We start from the raw sequence: 25918 nt of genomic DNA on the forward strand, positions 1-25918 counted from the left end.
TTAATAGTTGCCCACAATATAGATAATTTAATAACCATTTATATTATGTAAGATATGATTTTTAGTATATATATATATATATATATATATATATATATATATATCCGTTATATAATGCATTATCTTTAATCCCCATCATCCAAATTGGGATCACTGACACATAGTTATGACGCAGCATTTATATTAACTGGAACATTTTACCAGCTTTTAAGCTCTTTTTTTGACCTAAAATAAATACTATAAAAAAAGAAAGATAACTGGAGTACACTATGAAAAATTAAATCTACACAGGCACAAACAGGGTGAAAAGATCTTTTTTTTTCCGGCATATTTCAAATTAAGATAAACACTTTTGTTCATTTTATTTTACTGATCTGTTTTGTACATATCTAAGTCACACAAGAAATAAGCAGCTGTTAAGATATTTGGATCTCAAAGTGGTTCACACAGAGAGGATCGTGGGGCTTCCAGTGGTTGCAACCCTAAATAAGTGAACTCGCAATGAATCTTGGGACATATTCAAGAGGCGCTGTTTGTTCGGACTAATCAGAATTATTGTCACATGGACCGCCGATGGAAAATACGGTGGTGACTTGGTGAAATTTGGTAAAAAATATGAAGGAAGTGAGGCTCGTGGCCTTGCTGAGCGCCTCAGCGTGGTTAACGCCTCCTTCTTGACCGTCACCACAGGGCTCTCCTTCCAGCAAGCGCAGAGGTCCCCTCCTTCAGCCCATTATCGAGGGCGAAACCGCACTCTTCTTCGATGATATCAAGGTGAAGAGCTGCTGCTGCTTGAACAATCAGTCGCCAGCTCCAATGCCCCGCCTCCCTTCAACCCCACTCCCTCCTCATTTAACTACCATCCCCCCCTCTAATGAACCTGATTGCTGCCTGTTGATTGGGCGGTTGCCTGTTTCCTGTCACCAGCTCCTGTAGAAATGTTGAATCAGTAGCTGCCTGGAACTGATGTTTGAACCGCTCTGTGATTTTTGAGTAGTACATGGTGTGTTTTAAAGGATTATTCTGGTTTATTATAACCTGGGGTCTTATTTTTACAGTTTGGGCCATTCTAGTAATAATATCGTTGTACCTCGCAAGTTAGCTGCTGAGATCGAGTTACACACAATAGTTTAAGAGAAGTCTGATACCTGTTTACAGAGAACTGTTCTACTCTATATTGAGGGTTCATAAACCAATATAATAAACCAAAAGAGGTAGTTTAGATCACTGATTCCCAACCAGGAGAACTCATTCCTGGGAATGAGTTGGGAGTACTGTTTGACTCATTTGGAAAAAATTATGATTTGATCAAAAAATATACACACATATTTGTGTTTGTGCTGCTACGTGTCACCAACATAAACTACATGCAAAAGCATTGTAAAAATACTCTATCTTATATTACTAATACTGTTAAGTAACATCCAATAAGTTTGAATGATGGAAACTACTCATTGAGATATTCTCAGTAATTACTTTGATGTTATGATAACCATAAGAAATGATGGTAAAAGCTACAAAAATAAGACCCACCTTGTCATAAAGCACAATGATACCTTTAGATGTGTTTTTAAGAGAAAACCGTAATCAATAACTAAATCATTGTGCTCTTCGCATTTGGCCGGCTGTAGTTGTTTCAGGACTTTAAGTTGGTTCTCGGTGGACTGTGTGTCTTCTAGTTGACCGCCTTCATTAACTCCATCCACACATACTAATGGGTATCGACATGGATCACAAACGAGGACCATGGGAGTGCATTGTGCTGCTGTACCGTGATGAGTACTGGTGACTAACACTGCACGACCCTCATGCACTGTGGTGTGTGAGTCTGGAGGCCGGCCAATAGCATCGTTTTTAACGCCACAGCCCTTCGTGGCCTTTATGTCCTCCGGCCACCGATTGACCTCTTTCTGTTTCTGCAGGAAGAGGAGGACGGCTCAGAGGACGAAGGAGACTCAAAGACACAGTTCACCATGACCGTCCGACCGGACCTCAGCGTGCTCGGCTTACTGGACCACATGGAGGAGGAAGGGGACGGTTTCATTTCACCCGTGGACGAACTGTCACCCTCGAAGAACATGACGGACATGAGGCTGTCCAACCTGCACTCCGCCACCACGTAAGTTAGTGGAGAAAAAAGACAACCGAGACTGTTCTCACATAACAGAGATGGCACATTTGCACAAGACATCTCCACCTCTCAACATTTCAGAGGAAAACATTGTTCTTTTCAACCCACTACATTTATTTGAGAGCTGTAGTTAACGGTTACTTTTTAGATTAAGACACACACAAAAAGAAAAGATTAGAAAAAGAAAATCCCAAAATTATGACCTTTGCTATTCCATCTTCTTCCATATCACTCATCTCACGACTGCAGATTTTTCTTGCAATCCCTTTAGGAGACTTGACAACAAGGCCGAGAACCACTGAACTTGACCTAATTGTATGTAAATTAGCTAAAACTAGCTCCTCCTCCAGTAGCTCCCAGAGTAAAACACTGCTTACACATTGGTGTAACAGTATTGATAATCTATTAATGTCTTAAATAATAATATATCACTCACCGGTGACATTGTTCTGCAGAATGAGTAGTTTTACTTTTGATATTAAGTATATTTATCAAAAATAATGTTTAGCTTTTTTTTTTGTAATTTAAGTATTTTAACATTCGTGAAGGATCTGAGAACATCTTCCACCACTGCTTCAACACATTTAAGTATTCTTGTCTGAGGTATTTAAATATTTGTACTTTTTTACAGGGAGGAACTCGTGGAGCAACTTCAAGAGACCCAGGAGGAGAAGAAGAGACTCCGCAAAGACCTGAAAGAGTTTGAGGACCAGTTCTTTCGACAAAACGGAAGGTAAAAGATAAGAAAGTTTATAAAGATCAGACGTTCACATCATTTGCTCTCCGCTGCTGAACCGTCCCCGTTTCTGAATGTTTGTTGTTTTGTTCCCATAGAAATGTGCAGAAGGAGGACCGCTCCCCTTTGGCAGTCGAGTACAACGAATACAAGCACGTTAAAGCCAAACTGCGGCTGCTGGAAGTCCTCATCAGCAAAAGAGACTCGACGAAGTTACTCTGAGACGAAAGCAAAAGACTCTAAAAGAACTTCAGAGAAACAGTCAAACACATCTCACACAGTTGGAGAAAATATCTGATTTTCTTCCCCGCTGCCATCTGTGCCGCTTGCGTTTGTGGCTCAGGGGAAAACTGTCCGCCTGTTAATCCGTTCTGTCGAGCGCAGCAGGGTTTTCCCTCCGGAGCCCGCAGAGTGTCACTGACTCACGACTGATTCAAAGCGTCGCCTGAGAAGTTCCCTTCCGACAAACACCTCACCTTCGTATGAGGACGTTTCTCGAGACGCACACAAATATTGAGAATCACACTTTTATTGCTAATAATTTATTTCTATCCTTTTGAATGTTTTTATCGGAACTGAAAAGTTATTTTTCTGAGGCTTTGCTGTAGATGTCTTAAAGAAAAACTTTGTAAGTAAAATAATGGATAAGAAATTATTGCTATTTCGAAAGAAGGATTTTTGCGATCAAGATGTATGTGTATTTTTGTAACGGAGACTTTACTCTTTGTATAACTTCAATCAGCTTAACAATAAATGAATAGCTTTTTCTATTTCCGTTCTGACTGTTGTAAAATATCTGAAATAATCTTTTGTTTCTTCTCTAGAGTATTTGCTCACTAAAATAAGTGTTTTTTAAATGTTAATACAACCCAAAGACAGTGACTCAGAGTAAAAACTACAAACCAAAACATACTAAATAAAACACCTACTTTTACGTACTTACAAATTATTTTTGTGATCACTGGTACTTACTTAAGCATTTGACTGTATATTTTATGCATTGACATGCTCCCCCCTCCCCTCCCATTTACTTCCTGTCAAATAAGCTATTTCTCATCTTGAAATCACTATTATGTTTTTGCTCACATTGATAGGCATAGACAAACTTTTGTGAGGCGACTCTGGAGGACAGCTAAAAGCTCTGGTTTTTAGCGCGGTGTTCGTTTCCTTCTCGTCCTCTTCAGAGCCGGTTTGGTTCTTTTGTAAATATGGATCACTTGTGTATGTTTACATTTCTGTGAGCGAGTACATTTTTCCTTTCTTTCTCCAAAATGGATGATTTATCAGTGTGAATTTCGTTTTTACTGAATGTAAACACTGGCAAGGCTTAATGAATTTTGAGTGTGTACATTTTAGTACATAAATTGTATTTGTATTTTGTATATAATATGAATGAAATCATATTTTTAAAGAGTTTTTGGGCTGTGTGGATTTTCTTCAAGTGTCTTGAGTTGATGTGGAGATGTTTGAGGTGAAAAATATTAATGTGCACATTATATAACCACTTTAGGGCTGCAAATAACGATTACTTTCATTATTGATTAACCTGCCAATTATTTTCTTGATTAACCAACCTTTCATTTGGTTTATAAAATGTCAGGAAAAAGTGAAAAATATTTGGTTTACAATTAAAGATGTCATTAAAATGTAGTTAGCAAAAATATTGAAACAATCAATTAATTAAAAAAGGCAGATTTATTGATGAAGCTGATTTAAAAGATAGCACAAAACATAAAGTAAGTAAACACATTGAGCTACTAAGCGAATGGTGAACATATTTCTGTCCAATAATGCAATCAAGAACGAGCACTGTATTGTTTTAATGTAAAAGAAAAAGTTAGCTGGAACAAAGAGCTTTGTGTAGATTTCAGACAAATATTTAAAACATAAAATAAAAATCACATTTTCTGTAGCACATTAAAAGGTGCAAAAAAGTAAAGGGCCGCATAAACCTTTGCATAGGACTAAACTCTGCAGCTTTAATTAGACAAATACTGAGTTAACATGTGTGTACATGCAGTATAGAGCAAAGCAAGAAGTGTCCGGAGAAAACATCTCAGAAGAGTCCAGTGTTTAGACCTTTAGGAGGATCCCCCAGAGAGCTTTCACAGCATTACTGGGCAGTTTCTCGTTATTGCTAAACAGATGTCAGTGTGACCTGATAGTCAGGACACAAAAAGTAATTTGTCTGAAGTCACGTTGACACCATTATATGAAATATATAAAAAATATATGTATATGCAAGACCATTTCACAAACTTCACACCAATGCAACCTAATTAAACATCCGTTTGGAATATGAGGTTTGACTGTAGGAATGAATACAGCATCAGGGCAAGTTTTGGAACAAGTGATGTGATAGATACAGTTTATGAACTGACAATATCTAAAGTCTTTAATAAGTTATCTGCCCACACTTTTTAAATATTGTGTCATCCTGCACAAATATCACAATTTAATTATTTGCAACAAACTAATCACAATTTATATACTGTATTTTAATGTTTATATATGTAGTATTAAGGGACCTTTTCGGACATACGTTTATACGTTTTCTGATTGAGAGTTAACGTTAGCTTAGCTCTGCTAGCTAAAAATGAAGCTTCAGCTAGCAGTCAGTTAGCTTACTCTTGCAAAAAGACCAGACATTGGGGCAACAGCTAGTCTGGCTTTGTTCAACGTGCCAACTAGCACATCTAAAGCTCAACAATGAACATGTTGTATCTAATTTGTTCAACGCAAAGTGTAAAAACAACAATTTGTTATGTGCCTGAATATTTCCTGGCTCTGATCGGTTGCCAGTGGGGACTTCAGAAACGCGTACAGCATAACACTGTTATTAGTGGCCTGAACATGAAATATGAGGAGGCATGCAATGCATTCTAATTAATTAATAATAAAGGTTTCCAGTGCCAACACAGGCCTAACATTTCTTTTCTAACAAGATCACAGAAGCGCATGTTTTTTTTAATACATAATCCGTTAGTTAGTGCACTTTAGTGGTGTTTTTTTTTTTTTTGTTGGACAGACTACCGCATCTCCAGTCTTTGTGCTAAGTTATCAATCTTCTTATTGAACTCTCTGCCAGGAAGTTATTAAGCGTATTTCGCAAAGTGTCACATTTTTTAAATGACAACCATGTTTTTGCTTTCACTCAAGAACATGCACAACCACTACAAAAATAACTTTAAAAGTCATCTTGTCATGTAGGTTTTGCTGTAGAAGGCCACACTGTTGAATGCAGGTTAAAGACCAAGTCAGCTGCTCTGTGATCCACAGCTCAAAAGAAACGAGGGATTGCAAATAATATTGACCGTGTTACATCCGGCACCCTGCTGCTTGCTGAATACTCTCCCATAAACAAGATCAGTGGGACAAACACTCCTCCCAATTTCAAAGGTAAAGATTATATTCAAAGTACTATTTACATACATATATACACATTTTAAATTTTTGAAAAATAGCCACTCTATTTATTAAATTAAAAGTAACAAAAAGCATATATATTGTCTCAAGGTAGTAACATAATTCTTTAAAAGGTAAAAAATAGAATTTAAAGGAGTTGAATAGAAAATACACAGCTGTGAAAAAAAAAGACAAAAATTAAACTACACAAAACACCCAAAGACAGAGTTTCTCAACCTTCTCTGGCCTTTGATGTTTGGTCACAAATGACATGTATGATTCGGTGGTCAAATTAATTTAAGTATGCAATTTTCATATGGAGTTAGATCAGACTAAATAATAATGAATGCTTTAATAATTTATGGCTAGAGAGCATTACTTAGCTGTCATATTACTAATATATCAACTATTACAGAATGATCGGGGTTTCTCTGCTTAGATAGAGAATTGTAATATCAACTTTGCTAGCCAAGGCATTGATACACTTATATATAATGATAACTATTTTTGTGTGCATTGCAATATTTGCATATAAAACACAACATACATTTGTGAATCCTTGTGTGGGAATTCAATATTTAGACTTGTATTTCAGGGCTGTGATATATTTCAAATAAATATCAATACATAAAAAATATATTCCAAATGATCCTAAAAGGTTAAGAAACTTTGCCCTTTGCCATAAAAACAACAATACTTTGCGTGTACATAGATAGACCTTTCAGATTTAAGATGTTTAACAATCTTGTGAGAGCATATAAAGAGAGTAACCTTCCTGTCCTGAAGTCCCCCATTGCACTCCTTCGACACTGACATGGGGTTGTATTGCTGTTAAAGTGCATTAAAACGGTTGCATGTCTCCTCCTGCTCAGACCAGGCTGAAGCCCTCGTACTGCTCCACAGCCCGAGTGAGACGGCGGCGCAGGATCTCTTTGGTCTGGTAGCGGGGCATGTCCAGCAGGTTGTAGCAGGTGTGGGCAACCGGTAGGTAGTGCTCCTCCGCCGTAGTGGACTGGATGGCGATACGCATGCTCTCCATGCCGTGGATGGGGATCCGGTCACTGCCGGTCAGGAACACTGTGGGCAGGAGACACAGAGGAACGAGTTAGAATCAACTATAGAAAACGGTTCTACTCGCCACATGTGGCTGCATGAATGAGACACGGCTGCATGTATTTAGCGTTGTTATAAAAAAAAATACATGCATGCAACAGACTGAAATGATTTACTACAAAGCTCTTGAAATGATCTACATGTTCAGGTTTAGTTAAAGCCGAGTGTGTGCAGACAGTACATTGTCATGCATGAACAAACTGCACATCATTAAAGTATGTATGAGATTGAGTGTGAGAATTAAAACTGCCAAGCACATTGAGCACTGGGGCAATTAAATGCTTACATAAGAACTGCTTCTTCGTTTCCAGAGGGAACTCGTGGAAAACCTCCCAGAACAATCGGACTGTTGGATGAGTGGCTGTATATTCCCCTTTGTACACAGCATTCTGCAAAGAGGAAAGATGTGGTGATGAAAAGCTTTCCCTGTTTTAGCATCACTTACACATTTCCTCTCCTGCATTAACTGACACAACATCAACCAGTTATATTAATTCCACATCGACATGCATGTATCTCCACCTACTGCATAAACATTTATAAAAATGTCAAGCAAATTCAATAATTTTTGCCTTGATTTATCCTACATAACAATACTTCTTAGGTTTTCACACTGATGTTATGTTGTAATCTGGACGAGTTATCACAAGTAAAACGCATGTGAAACGAAATGGCATTTGGTTGAATATATTGTCTCACATTGCCTTTTCAACATCTAGACGAGCAGAACAGAAAATGCAAATTTGTTATCTCCTTTAGCGTCATCATCAGGTCCAACTTTTTATTCATCCAAGACTTTGTTTGATGACAGAATACCTCCAAATATAATGACAGTCCCATCAGCCTCAGCTGTTGTATTGTGTTCAGTGCTAATTTTGTTCGTATGCTAACGATTGTACGCCTCCGCCGACCAGTCAAGTTGCAGTTTACATCTATGCCTGTCCAAAACGTCATCACTTCATAATTTTTTCCCGATTAGACATTTGTCGGAGATTGACATAATTTGCAGATAAATTCTCAAAGTGACCTTTAACTTTAACCACCAAAATCCAATCAGTTCATCTTTAAATTTAAGTGGACATTTGTGTAAAATTTGAAGAAATTCCCTTCGAGGCATTCTGGAAATGTTGCGTTCATGAGTGTGTGTGTGTGTGTGTGTGTGTGTGTGTGTGATTACAGCAGTGGGATCAGGTGTGTGAGTAACGTGGCAATCTGCTAATCATCTTCAATCAACTCTGCTTTAAAGACTTTAACTCCACCAGGCTCAGCGACTGAGTTAGTCTCCTTCCAGCCTGTAGATTCTCTTGTTTATTAAAGCACATCCTTTTTTTTCTCTTGTGCCTGCAGCTGTCTTGACTCGACTCTTGCCTCCATCACACTCCCACTGTTTTTCTACCGGATCACACTCTGGACCAAAGACTCTCCCCACTCTGTCCGGCTTCCCTGTCTAGATACGCTCAATCCTCCGGATCACGGCTTTGTCCCTGACCAAGAGACTCTCTGCCCTCCTTTCACATTTGAGCATTGTTAAGAAATTATTTATTTGCACCAGCTCTCTGTTTCAGTGTTCTGTGTTTCTACATTTGGGTTCAGTCCAATTACTTTCGTATCACTGACCGACAACCCGGCCATGGCTGTCGCTGGCTCGGAGCCTGCAGCTGCTGAGCAAATCTTCCTCATGTGTCACTGCTCAGCACTGACTGTGTTCGTGGAAAATACTTCCTACTTCCTCAGTTACACTGTGAGCATTGTGACTCACTTGCCAGATGTTGAGGATGCAAAAGTCAAATTTCCAGCTCTGTCCAACATGATAATCATCACATTCACAACTGTCAGTTTGGAAACACTTTCATAACTGGGCACTGAGATTTTCTTCTTACAGTCATTCCAATCCCAAGTTTTTACATGTGCTCACTGAACAGGAACAGGAAATGGTTTTACATTTCTGCTGATGGGACAGAAACTCAGAATTGTTGGACTTGTTACTACAAGCATTGCACATCCAGATGTTAAAACCACTCACTGACCTTCTCCATCTCCTCCCAGTCGTAGTTGTTGTTGCCAACCACCATGGCCATCAGCTCAGACGGCTGGAACAGCGGCAGGATCTCCCCACCGCACACTTTCAGGAAGCCAGAGGAGAAGGCAGAGTACTGCTCGCTCACAGAATCTGAGAACACGTAGCGCAGGTAGGCCTCCACAAACTCCTTCCTGAAACACACACACACACACACACGTTAAATAAACATTTAAATTCATTAATTTGGTCTACACTGCAGCTGCAATATATCCAGACTTCAAGGTGTGGCTGTAAACACTCGCTTCCTCCTCCATTGTGTCTGGACCAGCGCATGTGTTACGATTAACTTGATTATAATTTCATACGTTTTCATAACTTTTTTTCGGGCTCACTGGAGTTCAACAACAAACTCATCATTCAGCCTGAGTCTGTTCACATCTCAGGGAGGTCTTATTACAGCGGTTGCTCAGATTGGTAAAATGAATCATCTCTTCCAGCATGAAAAATACACATGGTGCAGCTAAACATTATTTAAGATATAATGCGTGCGTATATGTAAAATACTGTGTGGTAAAAATGTGTTGCTTCAAAGACATAATGCAATTTCACCAACATAAGAAATGCAATGAATTTACTTGAATGAATTTTATTGAATACAAATAAACAGAATTTTCTTTTTTATTAAAAATCTAATAGAATGAGATGTTCCGTAATAAACCTTTTTGAATTCACTCTCTATGATGCAAAGTATTGAAGGGCCATCTTCCTAATTCAGTTTTTACTCACGGGGGATCCGTGTTAACTTCTGTTTACTGTAAAATTCCAATAAAACAAATCCATCACAGGTTTTTGAACACTTACACGAACCTCACAAAATATAGCTCTCCCTAACAAAATGATGACTTGCTGTTTTGACATGCCACCGCAGCATCCCATTAAAGCAGGAAAAGCATAAAAATAAGTCAGCAAGATGTTTCAAAAACAGTGTTTTGCTGAGTTTAAAGAGTCCTTTATGGGGTAGCTGTCACTATTCCAGGCGTTCCTCTGGAGTACTGGGGTTCATTTCTTACTGGAGGAAAAGATGGCTTTGTTTTGGGGCTGCATGTCTCCTTCCGTGTCTATGATTCAGATGTTTTACACCACAGCGACAACAGTTTTTTCTATTAATTCTATTATTACAGTTCCACGTCTGAGTGTTGAGGGGATTTTGCAGGAATGACTTGGGTCACTGCCGCTATCGCCATCTGTTTAGCGCCAGCAGCCAGACATGTTGACACCGCCAACCCCACAACTCTATGCAGACTCCTCCACATAACACTGTAATCAATGCCACTGGCACAAGGACGAGCTGCAGAAACGGGGCGGGGATGATGTGGAAAAACACACTGACTGACGATTAAAATACAGAATTCTTTGTTTTATATGTTTTCAACACAGAACATGACCTTCAGTTGGAACAATAGGACATGAGCTGCCGGCTGTGTGAGCGACATGATAATCTCAGTGCTGGAAAAACAATATATTTAAAAAATCTCGGTGTCATCTGTTTGTCTTTGCGAAAGAACAGCGCAGAGTATTAACAATATTCATGAAACAAGGTCATTTAAAATCAAGTGAAGAAGAGCTGATGACATTGTGGCCTTAATGTTATGCACCTCCCGCCAGGACAAATTCCCTGTATGTGAAAACATACATGGCAATAAATGGTTCTGATTCTGATGACATAAAGCTGCCTCACCTATTATTTTTATCCACACTGATGCTTTCTCCTCCAGGTATGAGCTCCTTGACTTCTGTCATCCCGTAGTTCTCCCTGGTGATCTGAGGTGTGGACACAACAAATAGTCTGAGATTGGAGTGTAGAAAATAATTATTTTCCCATATTCTCAAAAAATCCCATAAAAAGACCAAAACCAACGATTCATTGTTTACTAGCAACAAGTATTGTCTGATATATCCTGTTTCTCTGCACCATAGACCTGCAATGTTCTCACAACATAATTAAAACCCTATTAGTGAGCCAAACTGTGACATGTTCCTTCATTACGGTGAACAAAGACAACGTATATCCACATACAACAAGTGGAAAGATCAATACCTAAAGCATGGATACAACCAATACTAAGTCTTGTATTGCTATCAATAGAATCAATAGCAACATAACATTGAATCACTTGATCTGTTGAGAATTAGAAAAGCCTTATCCTGAGAATCATGAAGGTGAAACAGGTGAAAAGTTCCGCTTACAGCAAAGTTGAGAAGAAACGTCTCCTCCACATCACCTCCATCATAGTCTAGAAGCTGTTGGAGACTCCTGCAGAAGAATAAACAGTAGAAGTTAATGTCTGGAAGGAAGAACACCATTATAACACACCGCTGTCAGTGGAGGACAAACACATGCTAATAATCTTATTAGTGTGATTAAAAGAAAATAAACAAATGAAAAGTTGAAGGCCAGAATCACAATCATTAAAAACATTCACCACGCCATGAAGAAACTCATTAGTACATTTCCTATGAAAAATGTCTCCTTCATGCATATCACCATCATGCTTAGCTGAGGACTGTGTTGATAGCAGTAATCTTCTTTTAATAAATCTGTTTTTTCTACCTTATCAGTTTATTACTTTTGCCTTGACGTCTAAATATGTCCCCGTTTGACTTTTAAAATGAAAACCGGGGATGAGCTGTTCCTGTCCTGCGGCTACATGGATCAAAAGAAAGTGTTTGTTGGATTAAAAGTAAATTGGCAACATATTAGCTAATAACGCCACAAGTAAAGACTGGGAGAGAGTGTTGTGTTAGTTCTCCTGCAAACAACATGCTGGATATTTACCACCAAAACACAGGAAACATGGAAAGAGGAAGTGTAGCTGGCAAAAGAAATGATAATCATTGAAAGAGGATCAAATATCATTGCTTTACAATTTGATCCCAACTGGAGGTCATTTTACAGTATTATATTTGACTGAAAAGACAAATTAATTGAATCTCAATGACACAGTTATTCAGACTATGTATTATCCATTTCCTCAGTTTGAGGTGGCTTTAGTCTGTTGAATCTGAACTGCTCGCACTTTTAAGACAGTAAAAACTAGAGAGTAGCATATTAAAAAAAAAAAATAGCGCTCATGTCCTAAAGGGGAAGTTGTCTCTAAAAGCAACACTACAGTCTTGTAGCTTTCAGAGGTCTTATTTTAAAATCAATAGTCAACTGGACACAACCAGGCACAAAGAAAATGCTGACCCTTCCTGCTGAGTTCAAAGAAGCAGATCCCAGTAGCAATCAATGTTACTGCTCCTTGAAATAATACTCAGGTAATGGACGTGAGTGACACACGTTTTGATTCCGATTAAAAATGAACAACCCTAATGCCTCAACAACCTCCCAGTTGTAAACCATTTGGCCTGCCTCAATATGTGGACACAGGCCAGATAAATGGAGTGCGATATCAAAGAAAACACAATGTCAAAATGTCCTGCAGCGCATCGCCTCATGTTTAAAGCTCAGAGGACTTACCGGGCCTCGGTGGGAGACAGCTCCTTGAAGTCCTCCAGCGTTGGCGACACATTGAGCAGCTTCTTGTAGAGAACCAGGGGGAAGTGGAGGTCCACCACTGTGGAGTTGTAGATGGCCAGACCGCAGATGATCCCGATCAGGTGAAACCAGTTCTGCTCGACAAAACACTGGAGAGACACCAAAGGAAATCATTTTAGGATTGCCTTTCTGTACCGGCCTAAGATCTAACAAAAGAAAAGTCAGAGTGTACATCAGAGTGTACAGACTTCTCACATCCCACAATCTTTCAAACTTAAGAGATGAAGATATACCAGCAAGATAAATTCACAATTATTATTGTCCCAAAATAAACTTGGATTACTGGGAATATTTTACTAAAATGTTTTTGTTGAAGAACAGACCTTTAAAAAATAGTATCATAATTAATATCAAGCTCTGATAATCACCATGAGTTTGATTATCAGAGCTTGATGATAATTGATGATAATTATTTCCATTTAACATGCTCATGTTTGATTCCTTTGAGCTCCAGGGTTAAGTATGCATACATACACTTTTTAAACGTGTATGTCTGTGTGTGTGTTTCCTCAAACTCTCCTCCATAAACTATGTTCCATAAAGTCTAAGTAAAAACAATGTATGTATTGAGGTAATGCATGTGAGGTTATAAAAAAGCAGTTTGAAGTGGCCCAGACAGAAAAAAAGAAATGGAAAAGTGGCAGTGATGATTCTGGTTTATTCATGGTTCACTTTCATTTGACTGAAGTAACCAGTACGGTAGTTCTTAAAGTTCAGAGACACGTTGCCTTATCGAGGTGAGTGTTTTGTCAACCTGAATGTTCCCACTGACGTAATATCACCACTAATGACAGGAGCAGAAGCTCTTCCTGGAAAGTACAAAGTAAAACAAGTTAAAAAGCATGATGAAAAAGCTCTCAACCAAACAAAAACAAAAGGAAAACATTGTCTCAAAACTGCATTTTAAGCTTTTGATCAATCTTCCAAGCGCATCATCTCCAACTCTGCTCTGATAAACTCTAATGAACTGCCACCGCCTCTCATTTACAGAGTGAAGGAAGAATTGAACAAACCTAACTCTGTATTTCTAGGAGTGTTCAAAAGACAGTGTGACAAAATCTCATTTACCAGCAGGGAAATGTCTGTTTGGCTCTACATTATGTTTCAAATTGAAGTTAATATGCTAAAAGTGTATCTAATCATAACAAAACCATACTTCCTGAAAAGTAAGCTTTACAAATAGCTTTGGACTTAACATAACATAACTTTAAAAACAGACTGTGAGAAGATTGATTCAAAGCTCCAGAAAAATACAACAACTTCTGCTTGATGATAAAAGATGCCTGATCATCTCATCTGCTTCACTAGGTTGTTTTTGACTGCACTACTTTTTATGTTTCAAATGTTTGCAGTTATGGATTTGTGTAAACTTACTTTGTCTGAGAACCACAGAAGGTTGGACTCTTTGTATTGAGTAAACATCCCATACACAGGATCCAGCAGCTCCTTCAGCAGCAGCAGGAAGAACTCTTTAGTTACTCCACCGGCATCCACAGCCTCCTCTCCGTCAAAAATCACCTGGATGGCGGGAAGAGGGGATGAGGAGATCATAAAAAAATACAGCGGTTTGTTTTCTTCAAAATCCCAGAACTACAAATGACCTTCAAAAGCTTGGACGCAGCTCTCACCTTGAGCGGTTTCTTGAGGTCCACATCAGAGTACATGGTGAGCTCTCGTAATGCGTCGCTTACTAAATGGTCCCTGCGCACATGCAGCACCAAGTAAGGGTTCCTCGCAAGATGGGGCTCCAGCGTGAGCAGCATGAAGACGTTGTGGAGGTTTGCACCGCTTACTGCCATCTGGGGCACAGGTTGAAAAGGCAAGAAGAAAAAAAAAGAGTCAACTTCAAATAGATAATAAAGAGACATTTACTGAGAACAATCAAGTGAAACCTCAGTGATCAACTGTGTGAAACCACAAGCAGCACGTACCTGCATTTGCAGTTCGGCGTCTGTTTGCAACATGGTTGTCTTGGCTTGAGCGTTCAGTATGAACGGGTAGGCACATAGGTTCACTGAGGGAAAGTCACCCTACAAGGAAAATTACAAAATATACTTTATACTCTATACTAAATGTATAGAATATGTCATATATCATAAGTCAAATCTTTAAATCAGATACCTGTGAAGGGGAGGATGATTGTTTCTGGAACACAAAATGAGAGAAAGCAAAGTCATTTGATATGCCTTGAGGTGAAAAAGATCAAGAGCAGCAACTTTCATTCATTGTCAAAGTAGTTAAAGGGGCTTGTCTGTGAACTAAGACACGTATTGGACGGCACAAACTGACAAACAGCGATAGGATTAAATTACTCATTCCTGTGCAAACACCAGGAATGACATGATTTAAGAGTCCGTACATGTTGGTGTGTTTGTGTAGCTTCAGCGGGTGTCAAGTAACGAGGAAGTGAAACATTGTCAGGGAATGTCAGTACTCACAATGTCAGCTTTACTCAGAAACCATTTGAGGTAGTCTTCCTGGATGTCCACCAGGCTGGTGATGTCAGGGATATAAAAGCGGTTGTACTCCACATGGCAGGCCTTTAAGTTTACCTGGTGACATGGAACAAACACCTGCTTCAACACGGCAGTCAACGGATTATCTCAACAGCGACCAAACAGTTTCCTCCTCAGACTGTGTTGAGGGAGAGTTGGTGGCTTGTTTACAGAAGCAGCAGGGGAGCTGTGTGGATACCTTGTGGAGTTTCTCCAGCAGTCTCAGAGCGGCGACAAAATAGTTCTCGTAGAAAACCGGTACGAGCAGCGCCTTGCCTCCCGTTAGCATGAACACAACGATGCTTTTGTACATGTCGACCATTCTGGTGAACACGCCGCCGTCCACAAAACACCACCAGTTGTCTGCAGGGACGGAGAGAAAAGCTTGAATTAAACTACAGAGCAAGTACCTCAAACTAAATTTTACTTCAACCACAAGTTATAAGAGTTTCTCCGTCGATCCGGCAGTACTTTTGAGCGTTTCTTAATGTAAATATGTTCGTGTTGGAGCACAAGTGGGGTCTGTTTGTTTATAATGTAATCTGTATTTACAGGTATCGAAATGCTGAAGGAACAAAGTTCTCGTGGGTTGTTTCGAACAGCATCTGAAGCGACCTGACCGCCACACTTTCCGGCACAGCATTTAGATGAATACAACAGTCACGGCCACTTCTCGCAGTGTTTGAGGTGTGAGAGTAAACTGTATCGAGTGCGACGCTATTTGAACTCCCAAAGATCTCAGCAATGAAATGCCAGACACCAAAAATGAATGATTAGATGTTTCAAGTTGGACAAAAGCTGAGTAGTTTTACTGTGTGGCAAACAGTTTCTTTGTTTTTGATTCCTCTCATACGGAAGGCTCTTCACCCGGCTACCAACTAAACTTTACATCATCTGCTTTTGAGGACTTCTGATCTTCCCAAATACCAATAACAGCCATATTGCCATAATCACGTCAGTTTCATGTATTTCTGGAAGCATTTTCTCGTTTGGTGGTGCGTCTTAAATGTCGTGATAACAGGCTCAGCGGAGGTGACCTGGATGTGGATCAGGACGCAGACGTGCTGCAGATGAGGAGTCATGTGGTGCGATGGTGCCGCAGGTTGTTGACATGACGTGATGTTCCGTGTTATCAGCTAGCAAAGACCGGTCGGTATTAAAAAAAACAAAAGAAACTTGCAAGTATGATACCCAAAACTTTGCTGGGGTTAGCGTCAAGCCGGAGGATGGCCATTGCCAGGGGGATAGTGAGGCGGATGTAGTTCTTGGAGTCAAACAGTGCCGGGTACTCAGACAAGATGAGGTAGATCCTCATGGCCTCGACGTCAGGAGGGGAGCGCTGCAGCTGAGGGATCACCAGACTCTCAAAACTCTTGGAGGCCTAAACAGAGTCAGACACAGAACAAGTCGGGGTGGGGGGACATGTTTAACAGGTTGTGTATATATTTACTTTTAATTACACAGATACAAGGAACAATATTTACTGTTATAGAGGGAAATGTGTTCAAATGTACTATACTATGATGTGTTTGAAAGCTACACGTATCAATAAATAAACCAGAGCCATATATGCGGTTTTTGAATTCCAAAACAGCTTGAATCAAAAATATCCCTCATTAAAGTTTGGGAGAGGCTTTGAGTGGTTTGAAATGTGGCCTCGGTCTCATGTTGGGTTGACGAGCATCATGAACCCTAAACCTATCATTACTGAGCTGATGTTAGACGTTTTGGCTCCATAAGATGGCAGCAGAACTTGATGTCCTTTCAAAACAAACCCAATATTCACTTATGAATATGTTCTTGTTACCACCCGCTAGTAATTCAGTACTGAGACAATCCCATATTTCCTCTTTTAACTGCTGCATTATGGTGACAAAGCCCCAAACAGGAAGCTAGTTTGAGTATTTGCGCAATAACTAACTTGAGGCATGTCAAGTTTTTGCTCAGAAGAGCAGACAAAAGTAAACATGTCATACCTTTTGTACACATGCAACGCTTAAATACACATGTAGTCAATACCTGTTCCAGAAGTCCAGAGAAAGCCGGTTTGCTGAGCGTCTCAAATAGCTTCCTGACAGAGTTGAGATCGATACCTGGGATCTTTGGGTTGGTTTTGAAGTGGGTATCATCACTAAGAGAGCAAACAAATATATGATTATGTGTTAAGTATCTATGATGTCTCAGTGATTACTAACAGGACAAAAATAGGTCAGAGCTCTGATTCAGGGACTTTGAGGCGAAGCCTCGATGTTAAAGGCTCACGTTATTTTGGATTAAACGCTGACGGCGAGGTGAACACACAGCCTCGAGGTATTTAAGTCAATCCCTAAGCAGATCTCCTCTTCAGCCTGATGGAGCCCAAGGATAGAGTGCAGACCGACGCAAAAAGCCAACAAAACCCCTCTGCAGGAACAACAGCGACTATTTACAGTGCAAGCCTTCGTATTCTTATAGCACAGGATTTATTTAGTCATAACACAAATACATCAGATCTGATCTTGTGGAGACTGTTTGCCAAACAAAAAACACTGATGCAGATAGAACACGAGTATGAGCACTGACCCACTTTATTTTGAGAACTCTGTGAGCTTATAGAACCAGAGCAATTATGGGGCCAAAACGTAACACAAATGCAATGAAAATGATGACACTTCAAACAAGAAACAAGTTGTAGGTCCCGAACTACAGTTTAAGCACATATTTTTTGCTGACCATGTTTGAAGGCTTGTCGTACCGTTTTATTTCTGCATTAATGATGCATTTTTATTCCTCCAGATCCAGCCAACCATTGTTTCCATTAATTTCTACGATGCATACAAATCAATTTTATTAAGCTATAATTATTGCAGGGTAGATATTCTCTAGGATGAACATAAACAAGTTTACGGGTTAGCTGTAGTGTAAAGTTAGCCGCTTTGTATTAAAATGTAGAGTAAAAAATTATGTTGTGCCTCTGAAGTGTAGAAACTCCAATGTAAGTACCTCCAAATTGTACTTAATTGCAACACCTGAGTAAAGGTACCTAGTTACATTCGACCACTACATGTCTCACTGGTTTATTGTAAAAACTAGTTTCAGTGGCTACTATCACTGATGAATTTCAGCAGACAGTGCAGTCGGATGTACTTTAGTTTGTCTCCAGGCGACTGTTTTCCACGCTGACAGCCTCCACGGTTCATTCCCTGGACACGATAAATATCTGCTGATGAGTCAACATACCTTCACACACAGGGATGGTCAGAGAAATCCGTCAGCGAGCAAACAGATAGCATCTTTCTCAACTCAGCATGTGTTGGTGGATAAGTGGACATGTCATTAAGTGGACCCTGTAGGTCCCTGCTGATTCAGTTCCCAGGAGTCTAGCTTTTCAAGTGATTTTTGGAAAAACACACAATGGATGTAGACCAGTTAAAGGTAGACCCCTCAGAAAACCTTTTTGTGTCTGCTATTCTTGTTATATTTCAGTTTGATAATACATTCTTCAACCAGTAAACACAAAACAGATATTCTGAGGAAATATGTCTGTAGACTGTAGGAAGGCTTTCCCTTCACAACAACAGATATTTGTTTCATCTACACTCCTGAACTGTGTTCAACATGATGTCACCCATTTAGTGGTTCTCTTTGTCCTCACGGTCTATGTTTTGTGCTTTATACTTTTACCCATTGATGTTTTTAAAAAGGTGCGTTTCATCTACTTTTCTTTTTGTCATATTAAACCTTCCAGTGGTGAAAGAAGTAGTATTCAGATACAAAATGTACCGAAAGTATCAAAAGTAAAAAGTAATCATTATGCAGAATTTTTTAAATAATATATTAATATAATAAATAATATATTAACATGGCTTGATTGATGTATAAGCAGCATTTTAGTTGTATAGCTAGTTGCGGTAGAGCTACAATGTTACACATAGTGAGGTAGTTCAGTCAAGTGGTTTCCAACTGAGAAGTGGGTTTCCTCCAAAGGGTCACCAGATAAATCGTAGGGGTAGTAAAATAAAAATGGGAAAGATTTGTATTGTATTTTATAAGATTATCATGTGTTTATTGTCAAATCTAAACCTGAAAAGTAATTAGCAACTGTAGGTGTCAACGTGAAGTGGGGAAAAAGTGCAATATTTCCCACTGAAATGTCGAGGAGTAGAGGATTAAAGTAGCAGAAAAGGGAACATCTTAAATCTGAAAAGTTAAATACAAGTACCTCTAAATTTGATTCAATACAGCACTTGAGTTGAGTACTTAATTACTTTTGTAAACATGGTGTTTACATACCTTTGGTCCAAAAAGCTGGCGTTCCAACAAGCCGTAGAGGAGAGTTGGATTATAATGTCACTGAGCACAAAAACATAAAGCAGAGACCAGTCAAATATAAATGATTAAACATAATCAAGTCTCACATGTGAAAACACATCCAAAATCCTAAAACTACTTCTAATACTAAACATCGCCAAGAGAATATACACTTTGTATATGTATTATATACAGTTAATTCTAACACATTATATATAAAATATATAATAATATATTTTACTTACTTTGTGACACTGGAATCTGTGCTGTACATCAGCTTTAACCTCCATGAATTTAATCTTTCATAATTGATGGGAGAGATTGATTTACTGACATTAATCACTCTGAAGTCTTCTGAGGGGACAGAACTCTGCAGTGAGGAAGATAATCAGATACCGGATATCAGCACAAACATTTGGCAGATTGTTTGCGTTTGGGCTTTGGTCCGTTGTGTCTCTTTCCAGCTTGAAGATAAAACAAATAGGCCACACCTTCAGTCTAAATATTGTGCAGTAGAGGCTGAATGTGGGTTGTGTCTTTATCAGAGCACGGTCTTGACAACTTGCTGGATATTCGTGGCAAACACTTGCTCCATTTACAGTACAACCCATTTATAAAGAACTGGTAAAAGATTGCACATTAATGCCACCCTGTGATGAAACACTGACACTGATTTCATGGAATTTTGGGCCTAATTTTAAATATTATTATTAAGATGCGTATTTTGAAATAGTTTGTCTTATAATTATGATTAGATTAAGGTTTGTGTTGAGGCTTTAGTGCTGATGATGAGGTTAGAGGAAATATATTGAGTGGACTGGAGCTGTGTCTTAACCTCAATATTTTTTACAGTTTAACTTCATGAGACACTTGATTTTACATGACACATTTCATCATGTTTTATACCTTAAGTTAATACAGTAGGTGTGCAGTGAAATGTCAAATAAGATGTTGAATTGCAATACTTCAAAAATTATGATATTGTAATAATGAATTATTATTATTATTATTAATATATTATTATTATTATAATTATTCAATTACTTTGAATTATGTGACAGCAATCAACAGGACTAAAAGTCAAACTTGTCTTTGACCGATTTGAAGTCAATGCAAAATACAACAATAATAATTATTCAGGAAACACATTTGAGAGTGAGAGAAGGGTACTAAAACCTTAATGAGATCACATACCTGGCCATTAGAGTACAATAAGAAGCTATGGTCTCCTCCACAGATGATTTTGGTCACTGTATATTGGTTTGATCCTTAAAAAGAAAGGAAAGTTATTTTACTATACAGTCGAGCATTTTCAACTGCATTTGTATGAAATGATGCTTTACAAACATGACCATGAGTATACTGCTGAGTCATATTCATCTTCCAGCCAGAAAAATACTCCCCTGTGACAGATGTCCACTAGATTATATTATCAACAAACACATTAACGCTACAAGCTGAACTCTGATAATTCAAACACCACAAACTATGTGTATTTCATAATACTGTTTCATTATTCACACACCCAAGTGACAATCTACCACCCGAGTGATTTAAAAAAATTCAAAAAAAGCTATTTCAGCCACACTCGTGTATCCTGTAATGCAAGCACAGAGTCTCCTGCTGACCTGTTCTGTGTGGATTTCCAGTCAGGAAACTGGCCTTCACAGGAAGCGGGCTCCTGTTGTCCCCCAGTAGTCCTGTGCCCAGCTGGCCATGGCTGTTGCACCCAAATGCATACACCACATCAGAGGAAGGCACAAACGCCAACGTGTGGTGCCTGACAAAAGGGGAGGGAAGAAAGATTTAGGATGCATGGGGACAGAACCAACCTCTAATACACAGAGTTCATGACATACATTTTAATTTGAGACAATCCAATCGTCCTGCAATTCATTTGTGGTCTTCTGATCTTTAGTTTTTGTTGATACTGTTTCACAAAGGTGTTTAACTTTGAAATACTTAAATACTGGTTCTCTACTCAAATTAAAGCAGAACAACAAAACACCACCATTAACTACACCCTAAAAAATGACCATAGAGCTTAATCAACACCTTTTTGACATGGTTTAAGCTTCACCAAAGTATTTCTAATGGTATCAAGATGCATCAGATTGTACAGGTGTACCGAGTAAACCGCTGAGCAGGTTTTAAAAGAGACAATACCTGCCACAGGTGATCTGGGACACTTCAGTGCCCATGAGCTCCAGCACTCGTCTGGGTAAAAGTTCATTATTGGTGGAGCCATGACCCAGCTGACCCCACGAGCCTTCACCAAACGTAAACAAGCCGCCATCCTGACAGAGACATAATACAGAATTAATTGTGCTGTTGTTGTTGGATACAGAGAGTATTGGCAAAGCAATGCAGTTATTCAAAGTAAAATATATATTTTCTCCAGGAAAGTGTGTGTCGAGATGCTGGATTAAGATTAGTTAGAGCTCGGCAGTCCGGCTGGAATACGATTTAGATTTTGTCTGTTCAATAAAGGTCACATGCAACAGGTAGGGGGTTTCTACAAAGCCAGAATACTCAAACTGATAACCCAATTGACAGCTGACCAAACAGGACCTAACAAAACTGGCCTACGTAACATTTGGTGGATAAATTCTCCCATATCGTGTGAATTGTTTCACGGAGAAGCGCTGGTGGGTGTTTAACTGTATGCGTACCTTAGTGAGGGCTGCTGTATGTTCATTTCCACAGCTGATGTAACAAACTTTTTGAGATCTCAAAAATTTGATGTGGCACGGGACAGCTCGATCTGAGAAAAGGGAACATAAACAAGTAAAGGTCACACTGTTCTACACTGTTTGATGTATTTGGTACGACTTAGAGGAACATGGCAACTTCTGCATTTGACTCTAGTGCTCGAGTGGCTTCTTTCTATCCAGCTCATCATTACCTTGTTTATCATTAAGACCAAGTTGTCCAGCTCTGTTCTTGCCCCATCCAAATACAGCTCCGGACAAGGAGAGAGCGAAGCTGTGGTCTCCCCCAGCGGTTATCTGTGCCAAAGGAATACCCGACAGAGACTTCAGGGGATGAGGGAACAGCTTGCTGGGTTCTCCTTTTCCGAGACCAAGCTGGCCGCTGGTGTTCTGGCCCCACGTGAACAGCTGGCCGTCTGAGAGGGAAAAGGACAGAGAAGCAAAAGTAGGTTACTGTTCATCGCCACCAATTACTCCCAGTACAGGCAAACCTACATTTGTTTGTTAATGTGGGACTATGTGGTTGCTAAAATGCACAACATGAATCTGCAACATCTCTCAGGTACCCCTCTCATTTCTTCTGTGTCACTGTCAAATAAAGGTGAAATGCCAAAAAATGTCCATAAGAAAATGACAAATGAGGGAAAAAGTCAATGGCTGTGCCCCAATTTAAATTGACTATTTAGTGCCCTACATTTGATTTATACCATTTGAATTCAGTGTAAGTATTCTGAAATAAATAAAATATTTAAAGGAAAAAAAAAGCTTCTCAACAGCTGACGGTATGGTATTATTTTCATTTCATTATGAACAAATTACAGCGTGTACAGTATTTTTGGGGGCATGTTTGCTCAACTGACAGCCATTCACACAAACCCTAACCCAACCAGTGGTCAAAGTCAGCCACAGAGAAAACTAAAATCAAACATATAGAGAACAAACAGGAGGTGGATTCAAAATTACGAACATAAACAGTGCTGGTGTGCTGAGGTTGTGTCTTGCATACCTCTAGAAAGTGCAATGCAGTGCTGATTCCCGCACATTACTTGAGAGATCCGCTGCTCACACAGCCTTTTGACCAACCTAAGGTGGAAAAAAACAAAGCATCTGTTAATCAAACAATAAAACCAGTCGTAATGAAACGCTACCATAGTCCCATGTCCAGGAGTAAACTGACAGGAAACTGCTTCCCAGTCTAAAGATTCCACTATCCTAGAATACTAAAGCAGGCAATTCACTGAATCCGAATAGTTATTTATACGGTAGATATTATTTTATTGAACTAGCGGTAATGCTTATGTTCAAACCTCTAACCCCAATTTTCTTGTAGTGTTTTTTCTCTTGTCAGGCTAAAAGCTTGAATTCCTCTCCGATGGTCTACTCACTCACCTTGGGATTCGAACAGCCGCCTCTGCAGTCCCCAGGCCGAGCTGGCCCCCTTCACCAGCTCCCCACGCAAACACTTGACCCTGCTCATTCACCGCAATTGAATGGGACCGGCCACTCGACACCATTGTTATCGTCTGAGTGTCCAGAGCTCCTACAAGCTCTGTGGAGAGGAGGAGGAAGACGTCAGCGGCTTTATCACCAAAACAGGAACTGATCTTAGTATGAAGCCAATGGAGAGAGAGAAGATGTAAATGTACTGACTTTTCATTTATCACGCTACGAACTCATGAGGTATGCACTAACCGGTTGATAGAAAATACATTTTTCCTTATCGAAACTAAATCACCTTTCCATTCACTTAGCAAGCTACAGATTCAAAATGGTATTCAAAGTGAATTTAGGACACTGGACTTTTCTCCATGAAATACTTGGTTTCACACCATAGAAATAGAGAAATGCAGCAGGAAGCACATGAGCAGGACATAGTTTGCTGCAGATCGGTGTACTACTTTTCTCTGTGGTTTCCTGCTATAGAACTGTTCATAGAAGGTTAACTGGGTTCGTAGCTACAATTGCCTATACTAATTACAAATAGCCAATAACTGGCACTGTGGCTCCAATTAAATAAAGGTGCATGAGGAAGAACCGTAACACGATCAAGTATTACAAATGCTTATACAATATGTCAATATGTGGGATATCATACAGGCAGTTTCCATCCTACACTTGTCACAAAGTTGTTATTTTTTTACATATGCAATAACCTTTAGATACATTTGCTCAAGTTCGGATGATTTCAGCATTTATACATTGTTGTTAAAGCTTCACCCACATGCCGACACAAAGTAGCACAAATGTCCTCCCACATGACACTAACACGGTCTGCAATCACTTCACAAGCCAGGAGAGTGTTTCACGTCTCCTAGAAATGGTAATGAACCGTCTCAGAAATGGAGGCACTTATGTGTAAAAACTGATACTGATCCATTTAAAACCTACATGAAGTCCATTAGTTGAGAAATTAAGTTTATGATATTGCAAGATTTTTGCGAATGCTTTGTAAGAGTCATCCGGCTGTTGGGAAATCTAGAAACTTTAAAACAAGAGAACCTTGCTCTGACCTGCAAGAGATTTCCCTGCATTTTCAGAAACCGTCATCAGTTTTACACAAAGATGGGGTTATCTAGAAAAACCATAATGTTGGAACCAAGACATCGTGAGATCGTCTCACTCAAGGGTGTAACTATCACAGAAACTCCTGTTGCACCTGTTATGTAAAACCTTACAGAAATGAAGCCCAAATCTGTCATTTCTGACTTGTAACAGTGTGTTGTCGCGTTTAGCTAAACGCTCACCATGACAATGCAACCATGCTCATTATTTAGCAGGTACAATGTTTACCATGTTCACTATCTTAGATTGGAGTGTTAGCATGCTAATATTAACATGCTTTGTATTTAGTGCCTTTGTAAACACACCGTGACATGCTCACTCACATTCTGGGTAACTTTCCACTGGCACCTCCTGAAAGTAGTGCAGCAGGGTGGTGCAACAGCCTAAAGTGTGTAACGATTAATCATCAGTCATGGCGGAAGTTTACCTGGGGAAGTCCCTGGTTTGCTGTGGCCCAGCTGTCCACAGCTGTTAGAACCACATGTGTACACACTGCCATCATGCAGCAGGAACATTGAGTGCTGCCCTCCACAGGCTACTTCTTTCAGTCCCCTGCCACTGAACACATGACAGTTCATTGGCTCAAACATGGGGTTCCTCTCAATACCAATAGCCAGCTGTCCGTCTTTTGCATTCCCCCAACAAAGCATGTTGGCGAGGGAAGAGGGGACGAGTGCCAATCTGAAGAGGCAGAGAGAGTGACGGCCGGATGGAGGAAGTTAAGAAAGTGTTCAGACTTTAGAGCATCCCCGCTTTCTCCTCTTCATGTAAAGTCCAACCCTGAAAGAAACAAAAAGATTGCAATTATGTCATTTGTCTTCATTAGGAGCACATGCTGATCACTGTGCTCCATGTGT

At 39.5% G+C, this 25918-nt stretch overlaps 2 protein-coding genes across 2 annotated transcripts in view; one reads left to right on the forward strand and one right to left on the reverse strand.

Moving 5' to 3' along the window:
- Nucleotides 1–4281, forward strand: part of fam13a (family with sequence similarity 13 member A) — a gene marked incomplete at its 5' end in the record, with an annotated part of 51146 nt that extends 46865 nt beyond the window's left edge. The window contains 4 exons of the mRNA XM_079219985.1: nucleotides 691–774; nucleotides 1923–2119; nucleotides 2763–2864; nucleotides 2966–4281. Coding sequence (XP_079076111.1) covers nucleotides 691–774; nucleotides 1923–2119; nucleotides 2763–2864; nucleotides 2966–3089 — 507 coding nt within the window. The 3' untranslated portion in view covers nucleotides 3090–4281. The remainder of the gene's footprint in view (nucleotides 1–690; nucleotides 775–1922; nucleotides 2120–2762; nucleotides 2865–2965) is intronic.
- Nucleotides 4282–4668: 387 nt separating this feature from the next.
- On the reverse strand, nucleotides 4669–25711 carry herc3 (HECT and RLD domain containing E3 ubiquitin protein ligase 3; the record flags this gene model as incomplete). The annotated part of the gene is made up of 24 exons (XM_079219716.1): nucleotides 4669–7349; nucleotides 7672–7774; nucleotides 9413–9596; nucleotides 11144–11226; nucleotides 11653–11719; nucleotides 12926–13092; nucleotides 14378–14521; nucleotides 14632–14802; nucleotides 14935–15033; nucleotides 15125–15148; nucleotides 15442–15555; nucleotides 15698–15861; nucleotides 16690–16879; nucleotides 17518–17629; nucleotides 19771–19830; nucleotides 20034–20158; nucleotides 20983–21056; nucleotides 21417–21568; nucleotides 21955–22085; nucleotides 22461–22552; nucleotides 22694–22915; nucleotides 23506–23582; nucleotides 23889–24048; nucleotides 25489–25711. The coding sequence occupies 24 exons, from the start codon at nucleotides 25709–25711 to the stop codon at nucleotides 7141–7143; spliced, it is 3147 nt and encodes a 1048-aa protein (XP_079075842.1). The 3' UTR covers nucleotides 4669–7140.
- Nucleotides 25712–25918: the final 207 nt, after the last annotated feature.

Source organism: Taurulus bubalis (genome assembly GCF_910589615.1).
Source record: "Taurulus bubalis genome assembly, chromosome: 6".
Classification (NCBI taxonomy): domain Eukaryota; kingdom Metazoa; phylum Chordata; class Actinopteri; order Perciformes; family Cottidae; genus Taurulus; species Taurulus bubalis.